Raw genomic sequence first — 23,049 nt, 5'->3', positions numbered from 1 at the left:
GCTAGTAAGAGTTAAAACTACATATTGGCCCTGCTATAAAAAGGGTTAAATTGTAGACTGGCCTTATGCTGAATTTCTTATTGTCCTATCTTAAAGTGAAGAGGATTATAAGTCAGTAATGTCAAGATATCCTACATTACTTGTCTTTATCACTATGCAGAATCTTTTTTTTTAGTAAGGCAGCATTGAAAGAATAGATTTATGGACTGAAAGTACATTGTTTAATATGTCCATATCCATCTAGATTGACAGTTTCCACAGACTTGAATTTCCCAGGGGAGCACAGTGTTACTGGTGTCAGTGGATGGCATCATTTACTTCAATACTCCATTATTAAATTGATAACAAGATAATTCCTCTGCTTCTCACAGGCATGACAGGGTTTACAACTGTTAACTCTCTTATTGCATGGATTTGATGCTGTAAGAGCGTTTTAATAAGAAGCTTATTTTATTTCAATCCAGTGACAAATCAAAATTTCAAGAGGAAAAAAAAAATCATAATACATTTTTAAGATCTGTAGGACAGAAATATAGGAGAAGGGGAGTTTCAATATCTGTGTGGTTATTTAAATGTTTTTTTCTATTAACAGAATCTTCTGATTATATTTAAATATTTATAATTTCAAGAGAAATAATGTTTTTGTTTATTCCTGTAATAAGTACCCCAAAAATGATTAATAATTTATAAACATTTCCACATATACAGATTTAAAAGTATCTCATGTCCATTTCCTAAATGATGATTATCACAATCATCAGTAGCCCAATGCAAAATCTGATGCCTAGAACCAATGTTTCCATTAAGGATTATGTGTGTTTTACAGTTCCCTTTTTCATATAATATGGAAGATCAGTCAAATACTTTATGCCACCAGGATTGAAATTTGGACCTGGATAACTAGAACTACTCTGCCTACAGTCTGACCTAAGCTTAGTACACAAAATTGTCTGCTGCAACATCCTACCTGTCAATGACTACTTCAGCTTCACCTGCAATAATACACTATATATACAAACTCAAAATAAACCACTCAAAACCTGTTGCAGAAAATACGACTTCATCAACAGAGTGGTCAATGCCTGGAACTCATTACCTGACACTGTTGTTGCATCCTCAAACCCCCAAAACTTTAACCTTAAACTGTGTACCTCACTCCATTCCTAAGAGGTCTGTAAGGGGGCATGCATAAGTGCACCAGCGCGGCCTACCATCCCTGTCCTACTGTCCCCATTTATTTGTACTCATTTATTATGTATATACTTATACCTGTTTATACTTATATTTCATATGTTATGTTCATACTTAAACTGTTTTTTCTCACACGTGCTTGGCTAACTAACTAACTAACTAAATAAATAAAATAAAATAAATAAATAAGCAGTGACATAAATCATGATAAACTTGAGATAAGTCATCTTTGTTATACTCTTCTTTGGAATACAATGGCCCAGAAAATTAAGGAAAAAATAATTCCTGTTCCCATTCTGAGCAGTGCATACACCTGCCTATCAATCTATGGTAGCTTTCTTGCTGTTCATAGTCCTTACTTCATGGTGTTGCTAATTGGTGCTAAGCAACCAAGACAGAGGTGGGTTCCTACCAGTTCGCACCTATTCGGTAGAACCGGTTCGTCAAATCTACCGAACCGGTTAGAAGAGGTTCCACCAGTGGACCCGGAAAGCAGGCCGCACCTACAGAAGAGGTTCCAAAAAATTTTGAAACCCACCACTGGTCCTTGGATATGATTATTCTACACTATCATGCTCATATTTATAAAACTCAGTGCCTCTGTGAAAGGTAAGGATGACTACTTGCGTTTGTGGTGCAATCAGAACATTGCGTGTGTTGAAGTTGTTTTAACGCAAACCAAAGATGCCTTTTAAAAAACAAGTTGACATCATATTCTTATGCAAGCCAGTGCTGTGTGTGAGGTAATTTAGGTGGTTCTGACAAGTGTCGTCGGCAGCTTCATATCTGGTCACATGGGCGGCAAGCCACTCCCATCCAGTCACATGGGCAGCAAGCCACTCCCACAAAGGAGGCCACACCCACAGAGTAGGGTCGAACAATTTTTGAAAACCCACCACTGAACCAAGAATAATAGTTCATAGTTTCTGGTGATTAAGGAGATACATATGATTGTCAGCCAGTAAATTTTTCAAACAAACAAACAAATAAATAAATAAATAAATAAATACCTGGCTACAAAAAAGTGGAGCTGAGAGACAGGCCTGATTTGCCTCTGACCAGCTGGATGCTGAATATTGCACCAAGACATCTCAGAGGACCATAAAAAGTGGTAGCTTGGAATTCCTTTAGTCTTATAGGAAACCTGGTTGAAAAGACCTGGTGTTGAGCTGCAAAGATGGGACAGAGGTCTTGATGATGGTATGTTGTCCATCCCATTGACCAATATTCTTTTCACCTGCCATCTGTCCATCAAGTCTAGCTCTGGATTTCACTGCAGGAATGACAAGCATGGGCCGGTGATAGAACAACATAATCTTTTCATATTTTCATGGCATACTGCATTCTCAGTCTGATGTTTAATATATATGGTGGACTAAAAATGAACTGGGGTGTATTCAGGGGTCTTCCCTGGCTAAGAGGAATGTGAAATGCCTCTTGGCTTATTAAGAAATAGAAAGTAATGAAATCAATTAGACTGCTATAGCATACTTAATGTAAATCTCACCATGAATGTAATGGATCACAAAGTCCTGATTAAACTCACTAACATATTTTCTAGGTTACCCTTATGTAAGTTCAAGTGATTTCAAATATCTATATAGCAACCTATTTGTAAAAATGACAGTCACATATTTGAAGACATGTGATGTTGTTCCTATGGATTCTTTCTAATAGGACTCCAATATTAATGAAGAATTCCATGAGTTTATAGAGACATTATTTGATTGATGTTTATGCTATCAGTTTCAATAATAACACTTTGCCTATAAGTAACAATAATTTATGTTTCCATCTCTCTCTCTTTGCCTTTAATAACATTAGCAGTTGGTTAGTGGGTGTTATATTTGTATTGTATACATACATAGACACCATATCGTACAATAATGAGCAAGATGAGGAATGATTAGCTTTACAGGATTGGATTTGGCTTCTCCATATCCTGTACAAATGTTACATTTGTGCTGCAGTTCACTTATATTTTAAGATGTATCACACTTGCCTGATGGATGGAACAAATAGGTGGATCTTATTCTGACATATGCCAGAGAATTAATTAATGAATAGGTCATATAAAATAATAAGTTTGGATATTCATCAGGAGAGAAAGATAAAAACCACACTGATTACCTTTCTTAAATATTTTCCTATCTAAATATATTGCATGGAGAAAGCAGGTTTTTAAATATAATAAAACCATAATGCATTATATCTAATAAGGGAGGAATAGTTTAAATTATATGGTATTCTAAAAATGTAAGGAGAAAAAATATGAGAAAATGACAGAAGAAGTAAACACATTCACAGTTTACATAATGTTATATAAATCTACATCTAGTCTACTTAAATGCAATGAGAATATTGAAAAAATTATAGGGCTGCAGGTGTAGATGATATAATGTTACAATATAGGTCTGCTTTGTTTATGAAGAAGGCAAGGAACTTCTTCAAGTTTATGTATAATTGCTTCTATAACTTCAGATAAAGGGATCGCGTAAATGTAGGAACTATATAGGACACATTGTGTTTGAGAAATATCTTTGGGAATATTTTAACTGAAAGGGTCCTGAGCTGAAAATAAATAAAATTGGTTCACCGACAAAACCGCGCCCGATTAAACCGCGGTGACAAAACCGCGAGTTCTAAAGCACTCCGATGAATGAGCGCTGAATCGCGCCGACAACAGTGCGGCGACAGAAGCGCGCTGTAAAACTAAACCTAACCCTAAACATAACGCTAACCCTAACCCTAAGCCTAACCCTAAGCCTAACCCTAAGCCTAACCTAAGCCTAACCCTAAGCCTAACCCTAAGCCTAAGCCTAAGCCTAAGCCTAAGCCTAACCCTAAACCTAACCTAACCCTAACCCTAACTGAACCCTAAACCTAACCCTAACCTAACCCTTACCTTAACTTAAATCGGCTTTCTGTCGACGCGCTGTTGTAAAGCGCCCTTCTGTTGCTGCACCTGTTGTCACCGCGGTGATGACATCGCGGTTTTAGCGACATGGTTTTGTCGGCACGCTTTTATTGTATGCACTTTTGTCGGGTCACAGAATAAAATTTGAGAAGTGCAGTATAGTTCTATGTTGAACTGGAGTCTATGGATTGATTTTTTTTTTCTTCAGCTGTAATAGTGAAATGTGGGAAAGTTTCATGTATATTGTTAATTTAGAAATTAGGATAAAGTGAATAAGCTTGGATGAACTGATGGCTGAGTTCCATATATCACAAAAGTAAAATGTTCTTCTAGAAAGATCTGCGGTGAGGAGTGACCCAGATTGTTGGGGGTAATATGCCGACTCTGTAAAGCTCTTAGAGCAGTGGTTCTCGACCTTCCTAATGCCACGACCCTTTAATACAGTTCGTCATGTTGTGGTGACCCCAACCATAAAATTATTTCCGTTGCTACTATGTAACTGTAATTTTGCTACTGTTATGAATCGTAATGTAAATATTGCAGGATATTGATAAATATTGATAAGCAGGATGTATTTTTATTGTTATAAATTGAACATGATTAAGCATAGTGATTAATCACAAAAACAATATGTAATTATATATTGTGAAATATTTATTTCTAATTACAAATAAATGAATTTTGTCTTGAAGCATGGTGTGGCATGGGTAACAGTCTTAATAGGGATCGCAGCGTAAGTGCATCGTCGCCAACATTCCTTTATTTTATTTTATTTCCCCCATCTTGTTTTATGCCTCAGAATGGTACCTCTTGGCTACCGTAGCTCTGCCCATCAACCTCCATCACTCAGAGCAAGCTGCTTTCCCGAGAGTCCTCTGTGCTGCGTGCATCTCTCTTTTCCCCTTCCTCACCTCCATTCCGGCTCTGACTCCTCCCCCCCCCACACACACACGCACACTCTGATCTTGGGCACTGGGCCGTCTTCGGCAAGAGGAGCAGCATAAGCCCCTTCCATACTGGCACAAACTTCCAACCTCGCAGACTTCCAACCAGTAATTCAATTCAATTTCAATTTATTGAGTTTGTATGCCGCCCTATTCCCGAGGGACTTAGGGCGGCTCACAATAAAAAACGAAGGGGATACAAAAAATAAAATAAAAAACAACAATTTAAAATACTACAACAGCCATAACCTTGGATGGGGCTGGATAGTTCAACAGCCCCAGGCCTGCCGGAACAGCAGGTCTTAACCATTGTAACAGTAACCCCCTCCTTCCCCTCCCGCATACCCAGTCCAGTCTCCCTTCCCTTCTTCTCTGTTTGGTTTCCAGCTACCAGCCTCCCCCTCGGATCCTGGCAGAACTAAGCAGAGCCCGCTCAGCAGAGCCAGGCCTGTGCTGGGGGGGGGAGGGGGGAAAGTGTTGTCAGGTGGAAACTTGGCAGCCGCCGCAGCCTCTCAGCCATTGCCCTTCTTGCTGCCCAAGCCTCCCCCTTTGATGCAGCTCAACCCTGGTGAAGGCATGCGTCTGTACAAGCTCCCGGACTGGAACAGTCACTGAAAAATGCCCGCATGGGAGGCCGGCTAGACCGGCCTCCTGGGAAGCCCGTCAGTCTTCTGGCACCTCTCCTTCCACCACACAAAGAACCTGAGCCGCTCCTTATCTTCGGGCCGGCTTTTCGCCAGCCTCTCCGTGGGAGGCTCCTTGGCGACCCCTGTGAAAAGGTTGTTCGACCCTCAAGGGGTCATGACCCATAGGTTGAGAACCACTAGCTTAGAGAGAGCACTGTATTAAGTCTAAGTGCTATTGCTATTTGTTATTAGAGGTGAAGTTGAATGTGTATAAGAGTATATGTATAAGAATTTCTATCCGCATCATTATATGGAAGTGAGAATTGGGCATCTTAGGAGAAAAGTAAAAATTATTTGAGTGTAGTAGGTGTGGCGCAGAAGGTTCTACCCAATGGACCTGGAAAGCAGGCCACACCTACAAAAGAGGTTCCAAAATTTTTGAAACCCACCACTGGTCCTTGGATATGATTATTCTACATTATCATGCTCCTATTTATAAAACCCAGTGCCTCTGTGAAAGGTAAGGATGACTACTGCGTTTGTGTGCAATCAGAACATTGTGTGTGTTGAAGTTGTTTTAACGCAAACCAAAGATGCCTTTTAAAAAACAAGTTGACATCATATTCTTATGCATGCAGTGCTGTGTGTGAGGTAATTTAAGGTGGTTCTGAAAAGTGTTGTCGGCATCTTCATATCCGGTCACATGGGCGGCAAGCCACTCCCATCTGGTCACATGGGCGGCAAGCCACTCCCACAAAGGAGGCCACACCCACAGAGTAGGTTCGAACAATTTTTGAAACTCACCACTGATGTGGCGGTCTTAAAAAGTACATATGGTAAAAGAAAAGAGATAAGATCTAAACTTAATGGATGCTGAATGACTGGAGTGAATAGAAAAGTGAGTGGTCAGTACAAAAGAAATATGTTGAGATGGTTTGATCAAGAGAATGAAAAAAGATGAATTGCAAGACAAATATAGGACAGAATAGTGCACAGGTCAAGATGAAGGAGAAGAGTGAGTATGTCATGGATGAGTGGATTGATGAGCTGTTCAAGATGACAGAGGTGAGATATTTAAAGAACAAAAGGCAATGAGGTCTAAGATGTTCCTGTTACATATTAATTCAGTGTTACAATTTTCAGAATAGGTTTTCTATCTCAAAATATAGCCGGATTCTTAAAATATGATTCATAGTATGGTGGCAGTGTGAAGAGACTGTGAACATCAGCATATTTTAAAATGTACTGAAGGACTTTAGGAGATTCAACTAAGTTTCGGAAGCACATTAACTTTGACTCAGTATAATTGCAGGGAAGGGAATCTGAAAATGTGTTATGTTTTAATAATTATAACCCAGTCGCGCTAATCCAACCTGTTTTTACTCAAATGGATTTTTGATATTGACTAATTTGGACCTAAACATGTTTAAGTGCATCAATTGGTATTAAATAGCATAAATAGTTCTGAATATCTCTTAAAAATAAATGAAAAAGAATGCCTAACATTACATTTCCAGTCAAGCTCTGTTAAGATTAACCACTCCTAATCATACATATGGCAGTAATCCAATTAGTCATTTTTTCTTTTCTTCTTGCATTCCCTCATTTAAAATAAAGACTTTTGGACAGAATTGTCAATCAGTACTTTCCCACAGGGAAGATTTAAATCAGATCTTGAAATAATTTTGATAAAACACAGCCTAACCCTCATTGAGCTATTATGAAGCTATAAAGACATGGGCTATTGTTGCTGTCAGATAAAGTTATAGTACATTTCAGTGAAATCACAATTTGTTCCAACAAAAAGGGAGGGTAATGGGTGAAATATATATTAGTACTGCGTCTTTCACAAATGCTGGGGTGCAACAGTTGCAGAGGTGGATTGCTCCCACTTTGGCCCGGATCGGCCAAACCGGTAACAGCGGTGGAAGGCTCCACCCACCCGCCAGTCACATGCGCACAGAAGCGTGCCCGAACTGGTACTAAAAAATTGGCAACCCACCACTGAACAGTTGGATACTTGAAAACTTCCTGCAACCTCTCGCCCTAAAAAATTCTATATCAGGAAGTGTCAAACTTGCAGTGTCAAACACGGGCTGGATGTGTTACACAATGGTTCACACCCACGCTTGGTTTAGTGAAGGGGGAAAAAGTCATGATATGTCACATGACGCTACCGTGATGACACGAGTTTGATAGCCCCTTCTTATCATCTGAATATTTACTTTTATTGTGACATAATTGTGTACTTCTGTGATAGCCTAAGCCAGTGATGGCTAACCTTTTTGTTGTTGGTGCCAAAAATGCGATGGCGTGTGTGCATTAGTGCATGCACATGCACACACAAACACACACACTCCCCTACACGCACCGCACTACTCGCCTCCAGCTGAGCTTACAGAAGGCTTCCGGGGGTCGGAGGAGGCCGTTTTGCCCTCCCCGGGCTCCAGAAAAGCCTCCGGAGCCTGGGGAGGGTGAAAAACGGGCCCAACGGGAACTTCCGGATGGCCCGTTGGGCCTGTTTTTTGCCCTCCCCAGGCTCCAGAGACTTTCTGATGCCTGGGGAGGGCGGAAACGGTCTCCCCCGGCCTTCCAGAATGTCGAAAATCAGCTGGTTGGCACATGCATGTGCGCTGGAACTGACAGCTCATGTGCCGGCAGATATGGCTCCGCGTGCCACCTTTGGTTTGTCATCAGGGGCCTAAGCTGTTTGTGGGGGAGATTTTTAAATGCATAAACATTTATAGACTTAGGAGGAACATTAATGCATAGAGAGCTGAGATGGCGCAGTGGTCAGGGTGCAGTACTGCAGGCCACTTCAGCTGACTGTTATCTGCAGTTCAGCGGTTCTAATCTCACCGGCTCAAGGTTGACTCAGCCTTCCATCCTTCCGAGGTGGGTGAAATGAGGACCCAGACTGTGGGGGTGATATGCTGATTCTGTAAACCGCTTCGAGAGTGCTGAAAGCCCTATGAAGTGGTGTATAAGTCTAACTGCTATTGCTATTGCTATTGCTAAACAAAAACATCCAAGATGAAGGATAGATTTAGTGTCCTGCCCCTTTTCAATACTTATGCTTAACTGAATTTAATTCTGTCTTATGATTTCAAATGCACAGTAGGCCTGCAGGATTCATTCCTGTCATGTCTGTCTATATTTCTATCTACCTATCAGCAAGGGAGAAGGTACATAGCCCTGGAGCAGAGGTGGGTTACTATCAGTTTGCACCTATTCGGTAGAACCGGTTCGTCAAATCTACCAAACCGGTTAGAAGATTTCAAGATTCAGATTTAATGAATTTGTATGCCGCCCAATCCCCGAAGGACCTCCGGGCAGCTTACATAAAAACAGTTTTAAAATACTAAAAAAATTTAAAATACAAAGACAAAGCAAGTTAAAAGAACACAAACATGCACTCAAGAGGTTCCACCAGAGGACCCGGAAAGCAGGCCACACCTACAGAAGAGGTTCCAAAATTTTTTGAAAACCCATCACTGGCAAGGATCTTGTAACTTGACAGCTTTAAGACTTGCATCCTTCAATGCCAGAGTTTCTGAATAGCTACTTGGAGCGACCTAAGTACTAATTCATCATTTCATATCCGTCACATGGGCGGCAAGCCACTCCCATCCGGTCACATGGTGGCAAGCCACTCCACAAAGGAGGCCACACCACAGAGTAGGTTCCAACCTACTCTGGGAGGCTCCACAAAATTATTTAAGTAGAAAGAAGCTTTCTTCTTTTCAAGAGTGTGCTGCAGGATCACAGGTTGTTTAGCAGGAAAGTAGATGGACATAGGCCACCTTCTAAAACACCATCACAAAACAAAATAAGCAGAAGACGCAAGATTTAAATAAGGGTTCTGAACAGTGGCTGCTATCTTCTAACTATTTTCTTATAATAGGAGAAAAGGATGCAAAACACAGCAGGTAGAAGGGAATGTGAATAGAACTCCTTGCACTTTAGTCATGTTTCTAAACTAAAAATGCTATGTCACACTCAACTACATTACTTTTACTCATGTGGAGGCTCCAAATAAACCTTCTGTTTACTGAGAAAAGTGCTGTGGCCCAGGAGGAGCCATTGGAGCTGCCACAGACTCCGACAGCGAGGGGCCCGATGAGTCGGCTCTGGAGGATGTGGAGGACCCTGGACAGGGTTCCGATTCCAGCAGGGCGCAGAGAGGCTGGTTGGCCACCAGGAGGCGCTTGTTGCCTTGGACCAGTGGGGAGGAGACAAGGGAGTTGTTCCTGGATGCCCAGCAACGCTGGGCAGATCGATGTAGAGAGCAGCTACGCAGTTACCAAAGATAATTGGACCCAGGTGATTGTAATTAGGCTTCTCTCAAGATAGTATTAAAGAGAGACTGGGAGGAGCCTGGTTTTGCAGGATTCAACGTCATTCCTAACGCTGGAGAAGCTGTTATCTGTCGAAGTCTGAGTTGCTGCCAAGGTTCTTATCTGTTTGTTATGCTTGGCTTTCAGCCACCGAGGTTTTGGTTTCTTGCTAATAAAGTGCTGTGAAATTCCAGTTAAGCTTGTCTCGGCATTCGTACCTGGACGAGGAGGAGGTCAGAACAAAAAAGTATCTTGTAGAATTTCTAAATTGATTGAGAACACTGAGCTAATATACCTCGACTTTTACAGGACTTTAAAACTTTTATCAAATATAATATTTGCAAGAAACATGCATTCAAACAATAGATTAATGAATAAGGACATGGACATGAAAATTGTGCATAGAGAAAAATCCTGATAATTACAGGAGAAGCATGTGGGACTCGCGTTTTACTACAAAGAGTAAATCCGATTCCTTCAGATGCATTACTTCTTTAATCAGTTCAGAAAATAATTTTCAATGAATTGGATAGCAGGTAAACATTAATCAAAGACAAATCTTCGTTTATTTCCTCAACTATAGTGTTTACACATGGGCAGTTATACAGTATATAGGAATGTCTGGAATCCAGCCATTGGAAAATAAATATGCCACATATCCATGCAAGGGATTTTTTTAAGTAAAAAGAGTTACTTTGATTATACTCTTCAGAGAAAGTATGACAGTATATATTTCTGAAAAAAATAGAGGATGATTCAAGGAAAAAACAGAATTCTTGGCAAGTCAGGATAATAAATTAATAAAGTAAAACCATTAATTAATGAAAGCATCCAAAATCTAAGGAATTTTTCACCATCTCTTTATTTTAACATTCCATTTTCTCAAAAACTGATTGCCAGCCTACATACTTTGTCATGTTATTTCTAATCAAAATCCTTCTCCCAAGTTTTTTATGCTACAGGTTTCAATCAGATTCTCAGTCTAATGTGGCCTAAGTATCAGAATCGCCAGATATAGAATTACACATTTGTCGACATAAAATTGATCAGTCACCCACATGCTATTTTTGCTATGTGGTAAGTTTGCTCTACAAAATAATAATTATAAAAGAATTCACAATATGTTGGCTAGATATTAAGAGTTCTAATGTGAAGATAAATTGCATATTGCGTAATGGACAGTTGAGTAGCTGTTAAGTATAGCTCTTCCAACAGCACAAGCTAATACTAAAATGGTGCTTAGGCTTCCTGGCTCTCAGTTTGAATGCATGTACAAATGCACCTAAACACTATCAGGTGTTATGGGGATGTGTTCTGATCCCCTCCTCCATCCAGTAACGACTGCCAAGACAAGCTTAACTGGAATGTACTTTATAGCAAGAAACCAAAACCTCGGTGGCTGAAAGCCAAGCATAACAAACAGATAAGGACCTTGACAGCAACTCAGACAAACTCAGGCAGCAATAATACAGATAAGGCTTGGCAGCAATCCAACCTGCCAAGCTCACAGTAATGTCCTCCGACATTCAATCCTGCGTTGACTTCTGCAAAGAGGGATGTGTACACAAGTAGCTTTTATAGTCTGGAGAGGAGCCTAATGACCACCAGCTGAATGCAATTACCTTCTGTAATTGCGTAATTGTTCCTGACGCTATTAGCTCTTCAATGCAGTGCATCCAGGAACAATTCACTACTGGCTTCTGTCTCACTCTCCCTTGTCTCCTCCCCACTGGTCCAAGGCTCAGGTGCCTCCTGGTGGCCAACCAGCCTCTCTGTGCCCTGCTTGGAGTCAGAACCCCGTCCAGAGTCCTCCACATCCTCCTAAGCTGACTCATAGGGCCCTTCGCTGTCGGAGTCTGGTGGCAGCTCCAACGGCTCCTCCTGGGCCACAACAGGAATGTGTAAAAAAACTTGAACCTGGGCCATGAGTAGCCCTATGTCCTTTGTATATAACAGCCAGAGAATCAGTTGATCGGGGCGTCTATTAATATTACAAAAAAACATTGCAAAAAAAATCATACACACAAATGTTACCTATTGGGGCAAATAGCTATTCACTGTCTGAAGGAAGGAAACTTTTGAACCCAAGATTTTGTGTGCAAAACTTTTACATGCAAAACCTCTAAATCTCAGTTTGGAAATTGCACAGCTGTATACACCAAAAAAATGACTCTGGATTGCAGAGACTTCACCTATCAGGATATGCTTACTCATTTAAAATTGTCTCTCAAAGCTTGGAGACAATCAATTCTTTAGTTTTCTGTTATGGTGATAATTGTTTTTACTCACTAGTGACTTTTCGTGAGAAACTACAGTGCAATGATTATCCATTGTCTTCTGCATCCCTGTTTATTTTTTCTATGGACGCATTTTATCATTTCCACAGCTGTTACTAGCCTACATCCTTCCACTTGTAGTTGCTACTGCTAGAGCAGCTGCTTTCTATCAGAGTTAATCTATTATCTGTCAAGTCACGGCACTGTCTTTGGATCTATTGTTGTCAATATATTTCTTTCATGTTAGGGTTACTACATTCTTCTAGGAATCTCATATTTGTTCACAGTTATTTGACACACTCATATCACAGCTATCCAGTTATATCTAATAGCTATTCCGTACATCCAGTACCTGAGATGGACATTGTGCCCACGAGGCTTCTATGAATGGATGAAGTTTTAATCAGTAGGACTGAAAGACATTTAAAGTTTTCCATTTGTCATTTTCTTTTAATGTAGATTTCAAAATACCTGTATTCAGTTTAAGAGTATATTGTCCATTCAATTCTCAATTATATCCCTGACAGTTTCTCATGTACCTTCCGTGTACTTTCTTCAAATTATTTTAGAAATGCATATTAAAAGAGATTTGATGTAATCCATTTTATACATTTACCTGAAACTAAGATCAATTGAATTTAATAGGACTTGTTCTCCAATAGATACGCATAGCAGAAAATTGCAATTGTAGTTAAACAATAGAGACAGAAGATTTTCAAACAGATTTTCCTCTTTAGTTTATTATCTAGACAACTGAATTCCATACTTATCTTTTCAGATTGTCATTGCCAGCATCATGTGCAGTTATAATAAGAATGATTGGACTGAGCTTTCAAAAATGGCTGAGGTAATGACTTACTAATATGCCTTCTTTTTCTCCCTCTTCCTCTTTCTTTCTTCCCCCTTCTCTGTAATTGTGTAAAAGAAGAAATTCAAATGAAAAACGAGGGTTTAAAATGTATCTGTGATTGCTTGTTTGTTCTGTGTTTTCATTAAAATGATAGAAATGTAAATTAAATGAATCTATTCCATAGAAATGGTCCCCTGGACTTTGCATGCTTACCTGAAAATGCTGTAGCCTTTGAATTTCTATGCCTTTTTTATTTGCATTTTAAGCAACATGCATATTATGACGGATGCCTTGATAAAATTTAATTCTACCTTTGAGAACCTAACTTGATCTTACCTTGCCTTCAGGCACTCCAGTTTGACAGCAGTGGAAGAAATTTTGAATATAAAACTCTTGAATATTTAAAGTATAAAAGGCTCATTTAATGCTGTTCTGGTTCTAATACAGATTTACAATAAAGGAGGAGAAAAAATGCCACATAAAGTTACTGTACATAATAGCACTTTGTTGGTTTTTCTATAGTTTAAATACACACACACACACACACACACACACACATCAATATTTGGTATCTGTAAATTTAGAAAGTGAAATTTGATTGTGCTTTTAATATATAATTGTGTTCTGTGTACCCTGACCTATCCAGTATCCTAGAAGCAAGAAAACCATCGTAGTTTTACAAACTGTCACTATTGCCTCCTATATTATGGGCCTATAAAAAGAACATTTTAAAAAATGTTAAACATTTCACTGTCAAGTTCTTGTGACCTTCCAGGTACATAAACTCTAGAGGGAAGTCAGTCTTGGTCTCCACAGGAGCCCAACCTATATATACAAAAGGTCAACTTGTCACAGAATTGGAGAACAAAAATAACAACAGCACATGCATAGGTTAAGACGTTCAAGAGGAGAGAAAAGGCTTTAAGAAAATTATGGACAGCATTTTCCATGTTTGGTCTCTTTGGAATTTTTGAACCATCACTATACAGCAGGCAAGAATCATTTCTGTCACTCAGATGTACAAATTGCAAATCAAGTTCCAATTTTGTCAGATGTGTTTTTTTTTTTAAATCAAACATCCTGGTTTGTAAGTCAGAATAAGCATGTAAGATTGGGTAGAGTTAGGACAAAATACTTCATCTTAAATCATTTTTGGAGTTTACCATTGCTTTTGAGAAGACTCTCGTGCAGACAATCCAAGATAAGCATTCACAGTTGCTATTAGTTAAGCTAATGTCTTATTTGTTTATTTAGTAAAATTACAATATTTAATGCATCTTTTTATGCTGGTGTACAAATAACATTATTAAGACACACTATAAAATTATAATAGTTAAAAAGGTTAATATAAAATTATATAGTCACTGAGAGTTTACCGCCAACTTAATAGCACATAATCATCAATACAAACAGAGAACAGGGAGGTGAATACAACACACACATACTATACTCTCACGTATATAATACATAAACACATGTTGTATATATACATACTACACAACAATAATGTCACGCTACCTTCACTTAATAACCAAGAAAGAAACCACTCAACTCCATTTGCAGAATTAAGTGTACTTTTACTGATTATAAGTAATGAGAACTAAGCAAAGCTGGATCTGAGTAAACGGCACGAACGCATTAACCCAGGAATGGTACCCCAGTCCATAGTCCAATCGTATATCACACAGCGGTCAGTGGGAGGACATCTTCAAAAGCATCATCAGGTTGGTATAGCAATAGCAATAGCAGTTAGACTTATATACCGCTTCATAGGGCTCTCAGCCCTCTCTAAGCGGTTTACAGAGTCAGCATATTGCCCCCAACAACAATCCGGGTCCTCATTTTACCCACCTCGGAAGGCTGGAAGGCTGAGTCAACCCTGAGCCGGTGAGATTTGAACAGCCGAACTGCAGAAGTGCAGTCAGTGAAGTACCTGCAGTGCTGCATTTAACCACTGTGCCACCTTGGCGGGAAACTCCCCTCCTTCCACATGCGCAAACGAATGGTGAGAACAACTCCCAATTAACAGTCCTCCTGTACAGATTATTTCCCTCACCCAAATACCATGCCCTCCCTCCCCGTTTCAATGGCAGCCGAAAAGCAAGCAGCAAAACAGAGGCTGACACATATGCATTCATATATACACGTTCTGTGCTAAGAATGTTTGGATTGATCATCAAAGAGTCAGGACTACGCCAAGTATTGGAGTTCCTGGGTGACAAATAGCTATAAGACTCAGAACTGTTGGCTGTTCAACCAGGGCCAGCAATTGTAGGACTCTGGAAGAAAAGGTGGTTTATCTGTCACAAATATAAAGCTTGAAAACAAACAAAATCAGTCAATACTTCATGAAGAAGAACAGTGCAGTTATGGGGCAATCCTAAAATTATGACAAAAAAGGCACGGAAAGATCAAGAATTCATTGGCACTAACAAGAAGAAAAACTGCATGTTCTTGATGAAACATCTCTCTAGTCTCACCAATTCATTGCCAATCAGCTTAACAACCAACGGCAAGGAGGTGAAACTGATACTCAGGCTAACCTACCTGATTATGAAAGATCCGACAAAAGGAGCAGCACCAGGCAACTACAGGCAAATAAATTGCATACCAACAAAATTTGGATTGCTAATTGGTGTGGAAGCCAAATGCAATCCAACAGCATTTAGACAAATATTTCCCAAATTGCAGAGGAACAAAAGATCAGCTCCCAATTGACAAAATGATTTTGGAAAACTGCAAGAGAAGGAAGATCACTTGACGTAGCTTGGATTGATTATAAGAGGGCAGTTGACTTCCTACCACATGACTGGATAATCTAGAGCAGGGTAGTCAACGTTTTTATGCCTGCCGCCCACTTTGTAGTCTCTATTAGTAGTAAAATTTTCTAACCGCCCACCGGTTCCACAGTAATGGTGATTTATAAAGTGGTGAAGTAACTTTACTTTATAAATTTATAAAGCAGAGTTACAGCCAGAGGTGGGTTCCTACCAGTTCGCACCTATTTGGTAGAACCGGTTCGTCAAATCTACCGAACCGGTTAGAAGAGGTTACACCAGTGGACCCGGAAAGCAGGCCACACCTACAGAAGAGGTTCCAAACTTTTTTGAAACCCACCACTGGTCCTTGGATATGATTATTCTACACTATCATGCTCATTGTTATAAAACTCAGTGCCTCGGTGAAAAGGTAAGGATGACTACTGCGTTTTTGGTTGCAATCAGAACATTGCGTGTGTAAAGTTGTTTTAACGCAAACCAAGATGCCTTTTAAAAACAAGTTTACATCATATTACATATTACATCACATTGGCGGCAAGCCACTTCCATCCGGTCACATGGGCGGCAAGCCATTCCCACAAAGGAGGCCACACCCACAGAGTAGGTTCAAACAATTTTTGAACCCACCACTGGCGGTAGGGACTAGGTTGACTACCACTGCTTTAGATATTCCCTTTGTTTTTTATTTGATTTTCTGTTGCTCTGAAATATTTTCTGTGAAATTAGTAAATATTGATGTAGGGGAGAAAATATTGCATGTGCTGTGAGTTACATATCAGATTGTCATTTGGAAAATTGCCTTCACTAAAGGTTCAAGCATTTGGAAGTTAATATTTGATAATCCCCCCCCCTTTTTTTTCCCCTGTGTATCATGTAGGTTTCTGGAGCTGATGCCCTGGAGTTGAATTTATCATGCCCGCATGGCATGGGAGAAAGAGGCATGGGACTGGCTTGTGGGCAGGTAGGATGTTTTAGTCACTTTCATTTCTCTGTTGCTATACAGCAACATTTCATTGATAGTTCTAGCTCAAGGCTAGAACACAAGGAGTGGATTACTATCTTGGAATTCCCTGGTCTCTTCCTCTTTAAATATTTAGTGCCAAAAATGGAGGAAGTGACAAGCGTCTAAGATTACACATGGTGTTTATTTTTATGGAAGACAAATTGCATTATGCGCTTGACAGGAAGCAATATCATAACAAATAGTTTCCAAAATACTCAGACAGAATTGTACTTTATACATTCTTAATGCCGACTTCTCTCTCTGGGGAAGAACCATACAAGCAAAATGATGCTTATGGGCATTTTACAGAAGGTTAGCTGCACTCGTGGCATTTTATGGTTAGTTGAAACTACACTAAGAAGTGATGAGGAATCTGTGTGGGAACACAGAATGGACTTGGGTGACCTCTTCTAAGCCATTGGTTTTGTCATTTCAATTCCTAAAGTGCAGTCATGTATATGTCCAGGTAGAACAACACAAGTTTCTCTCCCATGGAGTGATAATGGAAGACCTTGGTCCAAATTCCCTGAATGTTATAAACCCAATTAGTTGAAATAGAGGAAAGTATATTTTTTTAGTTGCTTCCAGTGCCCAGCTTTGCTTTTAAAAGGAACTCAACATATGGGAAATGTTAGGAATTAGGAGAAAGACGAAATATTGTAATTGGATACTTCATAAGAAAGGGTTCAATTAGTAAGCTTAACAAAATTAAAACACCCGCTTATATCTAAAGAAATAAACAGGGATCTATATTTAAGGAACCAATACTATAAAGTGAATCTATAAAGTGAATACAGAGTTAAGAAAACCATAACCATTTCTAAAGGCACATAATTTGTTTACAGGGAAGATTCAGCAAAAAACAGAAATTCCCCCATTCCCTCCCTCCCTCCCTCCCTCCCTCCCTCTCCCTCTCTGGAATTGGAGTTGGAATTTGCTTTATTTGTATGCCGCCCTTTTCCCTGAGGGGACTCAGGGCGGCTCACAATTCAAGGGAGGGGAAAACAAACAAATTACAGAACAAAAAGACCATACACTACTAAAAACACAACAATCATACCATTCGGAGTGGGGCTGGAAGTCTTTAGCCCCAGCCTGTTGGAACAGCCAGGTTTTAAGGGCTGTGTGGAAGGCCTGGAGGGTGGTGAGGGTACGAATCTCCATGGGGAGTTCGTTCCACGGGGGAGTTCGTTCCTCTCCCTCTCCTCTCCCCCTCTCCCTCTCCCTCTCCCTCCATCCCTCTCTTCTCTCTCTCTCTCTCTCTCTCTCTCCTCTCTCTCTCTCTCTCCTCTCACTACAACATCTGATTTTAATTTTTCTTAGATGAAGAGACTATAGCATCAAAGAGTTCAGCGTTTTGCATGGATTGCTTTAAGTGTTTCAGGTGGACTTAGCTTACATATTCTGCTAAAAAAATTAAACTTAATCCACATATAAAGCAACAATTTGTTGCATTTCATAGATCTGGTTAAATCTGTATGCAACATAGTGTATTTGTGTCTGTGTGTGTGTGTAATTTTTTTCCTGCACTTCCAAAGATGCTTATTTTCTTTTACATAGTGCTGTTGCTGTCTTTATTCCCACAACCAAATTATCTGATGCTACATTAAATCTGGAGGTTCTGCTTTGGCCTAAATCAGCCTTTTCCAACTGGTGCTTACCAGATGTATATTATATTTCTTGTAATATTCAACCAGGAAAATATATTGGACAAAAGCTGCACAGATTCCAGGATATTTATGGAATGTACATAGAAAGCCAAATAATTTTATGAATAAGCAATAAAATGATTGCAACATACAACAGGCCTGCTTTGGAACTTGAGGGTGCTCCAAAAGGTACACATTGAGACATATTTTTTAAAAAACTGCCCTCCCATATTTTTTCCCCATACATAATGTAGCTATTTCCTGTCTCACTTGGCATTTTCTCAAATGATTTTAAAACAACCATTTTTTCCCTCTTAGAACTGATAATGTTCTCCTCTGAGATCTTCAGTTATATTTCTGCACCCGTTGAGACAGTCATTTTTCTGTAAGAGATTTCTTGCCTTTGCTAATCCCCATCGCACAACTCAAAATGTTGAATTTCAGATTTTTTTTTCCCCCATCTAAAACCAGGACATTACAGCATCTGTCATCATATTCTTTAGCCCTCTCCTTCCTGAAGTATTTGCTCAATATGCATGGAGTTATCCTAGCCTTGGTTTTTGTATGTTTTTGGTATTTCTTCATACCTCTGGTTTCATTCAATGGAAGTCTATAGTGCTGTTTGACATAATACCACTAAGCCTTCTATGATAAAAAGAAACTGGAGAAACAAATATGTCCTCATAAAGCAGGCATGACGAGGTTAAGAGACCAAGGGGAGGGACATGAGGACAAAAACAGTGGACAACTGAACAGTGAAAAAGAAGGGGAAGGAAGAAAGAGGAGATAATTAGCGGATATAATAATCAACAATTGTTAAAGAAGAGAAGAACTCTCTTTTTGTTAGTTCTTACAACAAATCAATTATCTCTCTGTAAATAAGCAGAAAGTACTGCTGTTGTATACTTAAACAGAAACACTCTATGTGTATTTTACATACAGCATAATTGCTAACATTATTGCTAAATAATATTTAAATTGTTTTGCATTAGCTGGACCTTGAGTAAATAAGAAAATGTAGTTTTTTTCCTTTTATAGCTGAAACATACCGGGCTACGAGGAACAAATTCTAAAGATACAATTTGCGGTAGTGGCAGCAAATGTTAAACTAAACTTAAACTTGGAAAAATAGTAACATCAGCTTTGCTGCATCCTCCACTTCTGTATATAGGTTGGTTGATACACTGCTGTGTTCTCATTTAGAAGGTCTTGTTTATGATTATTGCTCTACCACTTTTGATCATATGGATGTCTGAATAGAGGATCGAAGAACTAAACATATTTTCAAATGGCCTTACCACTACTGTCCTTAGCACAATCTTTCAGAACTCTATGATATCATTCATTCATTTTTTCCTGGGAATTTCCAGAAACGTAAATAGAATGTGTATAGAAACATGGTGAAAGAGTGGGTGGGGATCTGCAGTTATTTTATTCAATTCTGAAGGGAACAGAGATTAAGGGCTGTTATTACTTTGGGAGCCACACTGTCCTATGTGCACTAAAAGACAAGACAAGCAGACAACACTCTTGGTTTACAATTTTAGACCAAGGTTGTGTTACATAGTCTGCAAGTTAAGGGGACCAGAACAGAAGTGCAAATATGAAGACAATCTTACAATAGAAAATTTAAGGATATCAGAACAAAACTGCAAAAACAGACTGTGGATATATTCTAGTTTTCTTTAACATCCCTTCTAAACATAGGGACAATAGATAAACTTAGTGGCAGTAGTATCTGCAAAGGCACCAGCATCTGGGTTTCATTTTCCCATATAAGGTCAGATTGGAGAGCAGAGGAACAAAGAAGAAGAATTCAAGTGACTAACAAATCTATTCAAAAAGAATGTGTTAGAATGTGTTAGGAGGCACAAAAGGCTTCAGTAACAGCAGGTTTTTATTGCAAGTCAAGTAAACATCCGGCTGGAGAATGGTCGGGCAGCATCCCCTTTTAAAGGGATCTGTCAGACCTCTTAACCAATGAGATTCAACTTCTGTTCCCGCCAGAACAGAGGACCTTGGTGGAAACCTCTTTCAGTCTGTCAGCGGGGGGGGGGGATATCTAATACCCCTCCCTCTAGGATGGAACAATCTAACTAGTGACGTAGTCACGCAGGTAGGCGGGCTTTTGCATCACTCTGCCTGACCTGCTCAAATCAGTCTTGGTGTTTTCTTCGCACAAGTTGGACGGACCTGTTGCTCCTGTATACCCGCCTGGTGGAACCTCCTGGAACTTTTCCCAGGTCGTGTCTGGAACTTCTGATGTTGACTCGCTTGGAGCTCACTGTTGGCCTGCATTGAAGTCAGAGAAGTCTTCTGATATTCTCGGGCTTTCCTTGGGTTTGGAAGGACTGTTATTTTCCTGTTGCTTCTTTCTGTTTGTGCAGGAGTTATATTTGGTTGTCTAAGCGCGGAGTTAGCCAAACGGCTACGGAGTTGTTCTATGTGCCTTCTCCAATTTCTACCGTCCTCGAGTTTTATTAGTATGACCGAGGACCGGTAATTCCAATTATGATCGCGGGAACCCATAACATTCCCCTGGAACAGAATGGTTCTTGAAGTCATGGTGCTCTCCAAAGTCCTTGTTTATAGCTAAACCCAGAAATTACGGCACTTTCCTATTTTAACAATTAGAATTTAAATGACCTATCTCCAAAGATTTTCCCCTACCCTTCTGTAATTTGTCAGGTTTCTTAGACATTGGGAACCAAAAAAATAGAAATAGGGATAATGACTATATTTTCTCCTTTGCATGAATACCTCTTTAGTTTTTTGTCTCAAATTTTGTATGATTTATTGCATGAAAAGGCCACAATGCCTATACAGTTTAATTCTTTCCAAAACTACCAAGCTCTATAGGCACTTTCCTTTTTGTAATAATCAAGCAGTCTAGCTCCAAAAATTCCTTATTTTGAATTTTAGATTTCTATTTCTATGAATGTGGGCAGGCTTCTTCCCATCGGAATATTTATTGTGCCTGCTAATCAAATCCCCTTCTGTAAAAAAACAGAAAATTCAAAATTCCCATGATAGCCGAAAGTAGTTTCAAACTTGTCTCACAAACCAAGCCACCTCTTTTCGGTAGGAGTTGAATCAATCTATTTTCTGAAGTGCTTAATCAGGTTCAAATCAAACTTATCCCACAAGCCTATAATAAATTTCTATTATATGTTTCACTGGGGCTTTATGTCGACATATGGTATATCCCATTATATAAATGCCTTTTGTACATAAAACACACATACATACACACACACATGCTCTTTATTATTTAGGAGCTAATTTGCCCAGGTACCCTTTTTACCTCTTCAAAACGTGCTGGTGGAAAGAAAGGTTAGGAATAGGTTGAAAGGAAATGTAGGGGAGAGAGTTAGAAGTATGAAAGGGATATGAAATTTAAATGTTAAGTTACAGCAAGCTATGGAATGTACTGCTTTGGGAATTCAAATGAAACAATCAAGAAATGTTCTGGGGCATACTAAAATAAGAATTGTAACCTACTACCAGGCTGATTCCCTTAAATGGTGCTTTGGGCCAGTAAAATAAGGATTTGTTTCACTAGAATTATGAAAATATTAAAGAAAATCCATATGAGAGAAGTGCAAAACCTACCAAGTTATATATGCATGTTTTATGGAATAATAATTTTGGTGTATTATTAGTCTGTGGTTTCTTCCAGGGGTCTTATAAATCCACAGGATAGCCTTGGGCTCTAAAATTGAGCAATTGACTCTTTGATTCTCCTGTTGCTGGAAGATATGTAAAAATGCTTGTAGCCAAGTTGTTCCCTACTGACTACAATCTAAGAGACTTCCAGTGTTTGCATTCATTATTCCTGCTGGTGCAGGTTTGAAAATGGTTATGCAAAAGAACGATAAGGGTGTATGTGTTAATACTTGAATGTGTGTACGTATATCATTCATATATATGTATGTATGTATGTATGTATGTATGTATGTGTCTGTGTATGTATGTGTGTGCATTATACACACACACACCACACACACACACACACACACATTCCCTGGCTCAGCTGACACACCAACCTATTTCCCTGGCTCAGCTGATAAAGGAGGAGAACCTGTGGCTTAGTGGCTAACACAACTGCCTAACATGTAATACAGCACAGGTTCAAATCCCAGTAAGGGTATGGCTGGGTGATGAGAGCTAAATAGCTTGAAATAGATCTATACTAGTCTCCCTTTATTTATTTATCAGCCAAATGCAACACAAATGTAACAAAAGGCAACAGTAAAAATAATGGCTTTCTGTCTTGATGGTTCTCTTGTGATGAGCCGATAGACAGAGAAAGGAAGCAGTATGCTTCCTCCCATAGTTGGGCATACCAGGAGTTGTGACACAAAAGATAGATAGGTAGGTAGGTAGGTAGGTAGGTAGGTAGGTAGGTGGGTGGGTGGGTGGGTGGGTGGATGGATGGATGGATGGATGGATGGATGGATGGATGGATGGATGGAT

General features: G+C 39.5%; 1 protein-coding gene across 1 annotated transcript in view; it reads left to right on the top strand.

Annotated features, from left to right (window-relative positions):
* DPYD (dihydropyrimidine dehydrogenase) overlaps positions 1-23,049 on the top strand; it is a 628,457-nt gene that overhangs the window by 405,235 nt on the left and 200,173 nt on the right. The window contains 2 exon segments of the mRNA XM_032217710.1: positions 13,070-13,138; positions 16,799-16,882. Of these exon segments, the coding sequence (XP_032073601.1) occupies positions 13,070-13,138; positions 16,799-16,882 (153 nt within the window).

Source organism: Thamnophis elegans, chromosome 5, assembly GCF_009769535.1.
Source record: "Thamnophis elegans isolate rThaEle1 chromosome 5, rThaEle1.pri, whole genome shotgun sequence".
NCBI lineage: Eukaryota > Metazoa > Chordata > Lepidosauria > Squamata > Colubridae > Thamnophis > Thamnophis elegans.
The sequence above is the reverse complement of the archived record's forward strand: the minus strand, read 5'-3'. Positions and strand labels throughout refer to the sequence as shown.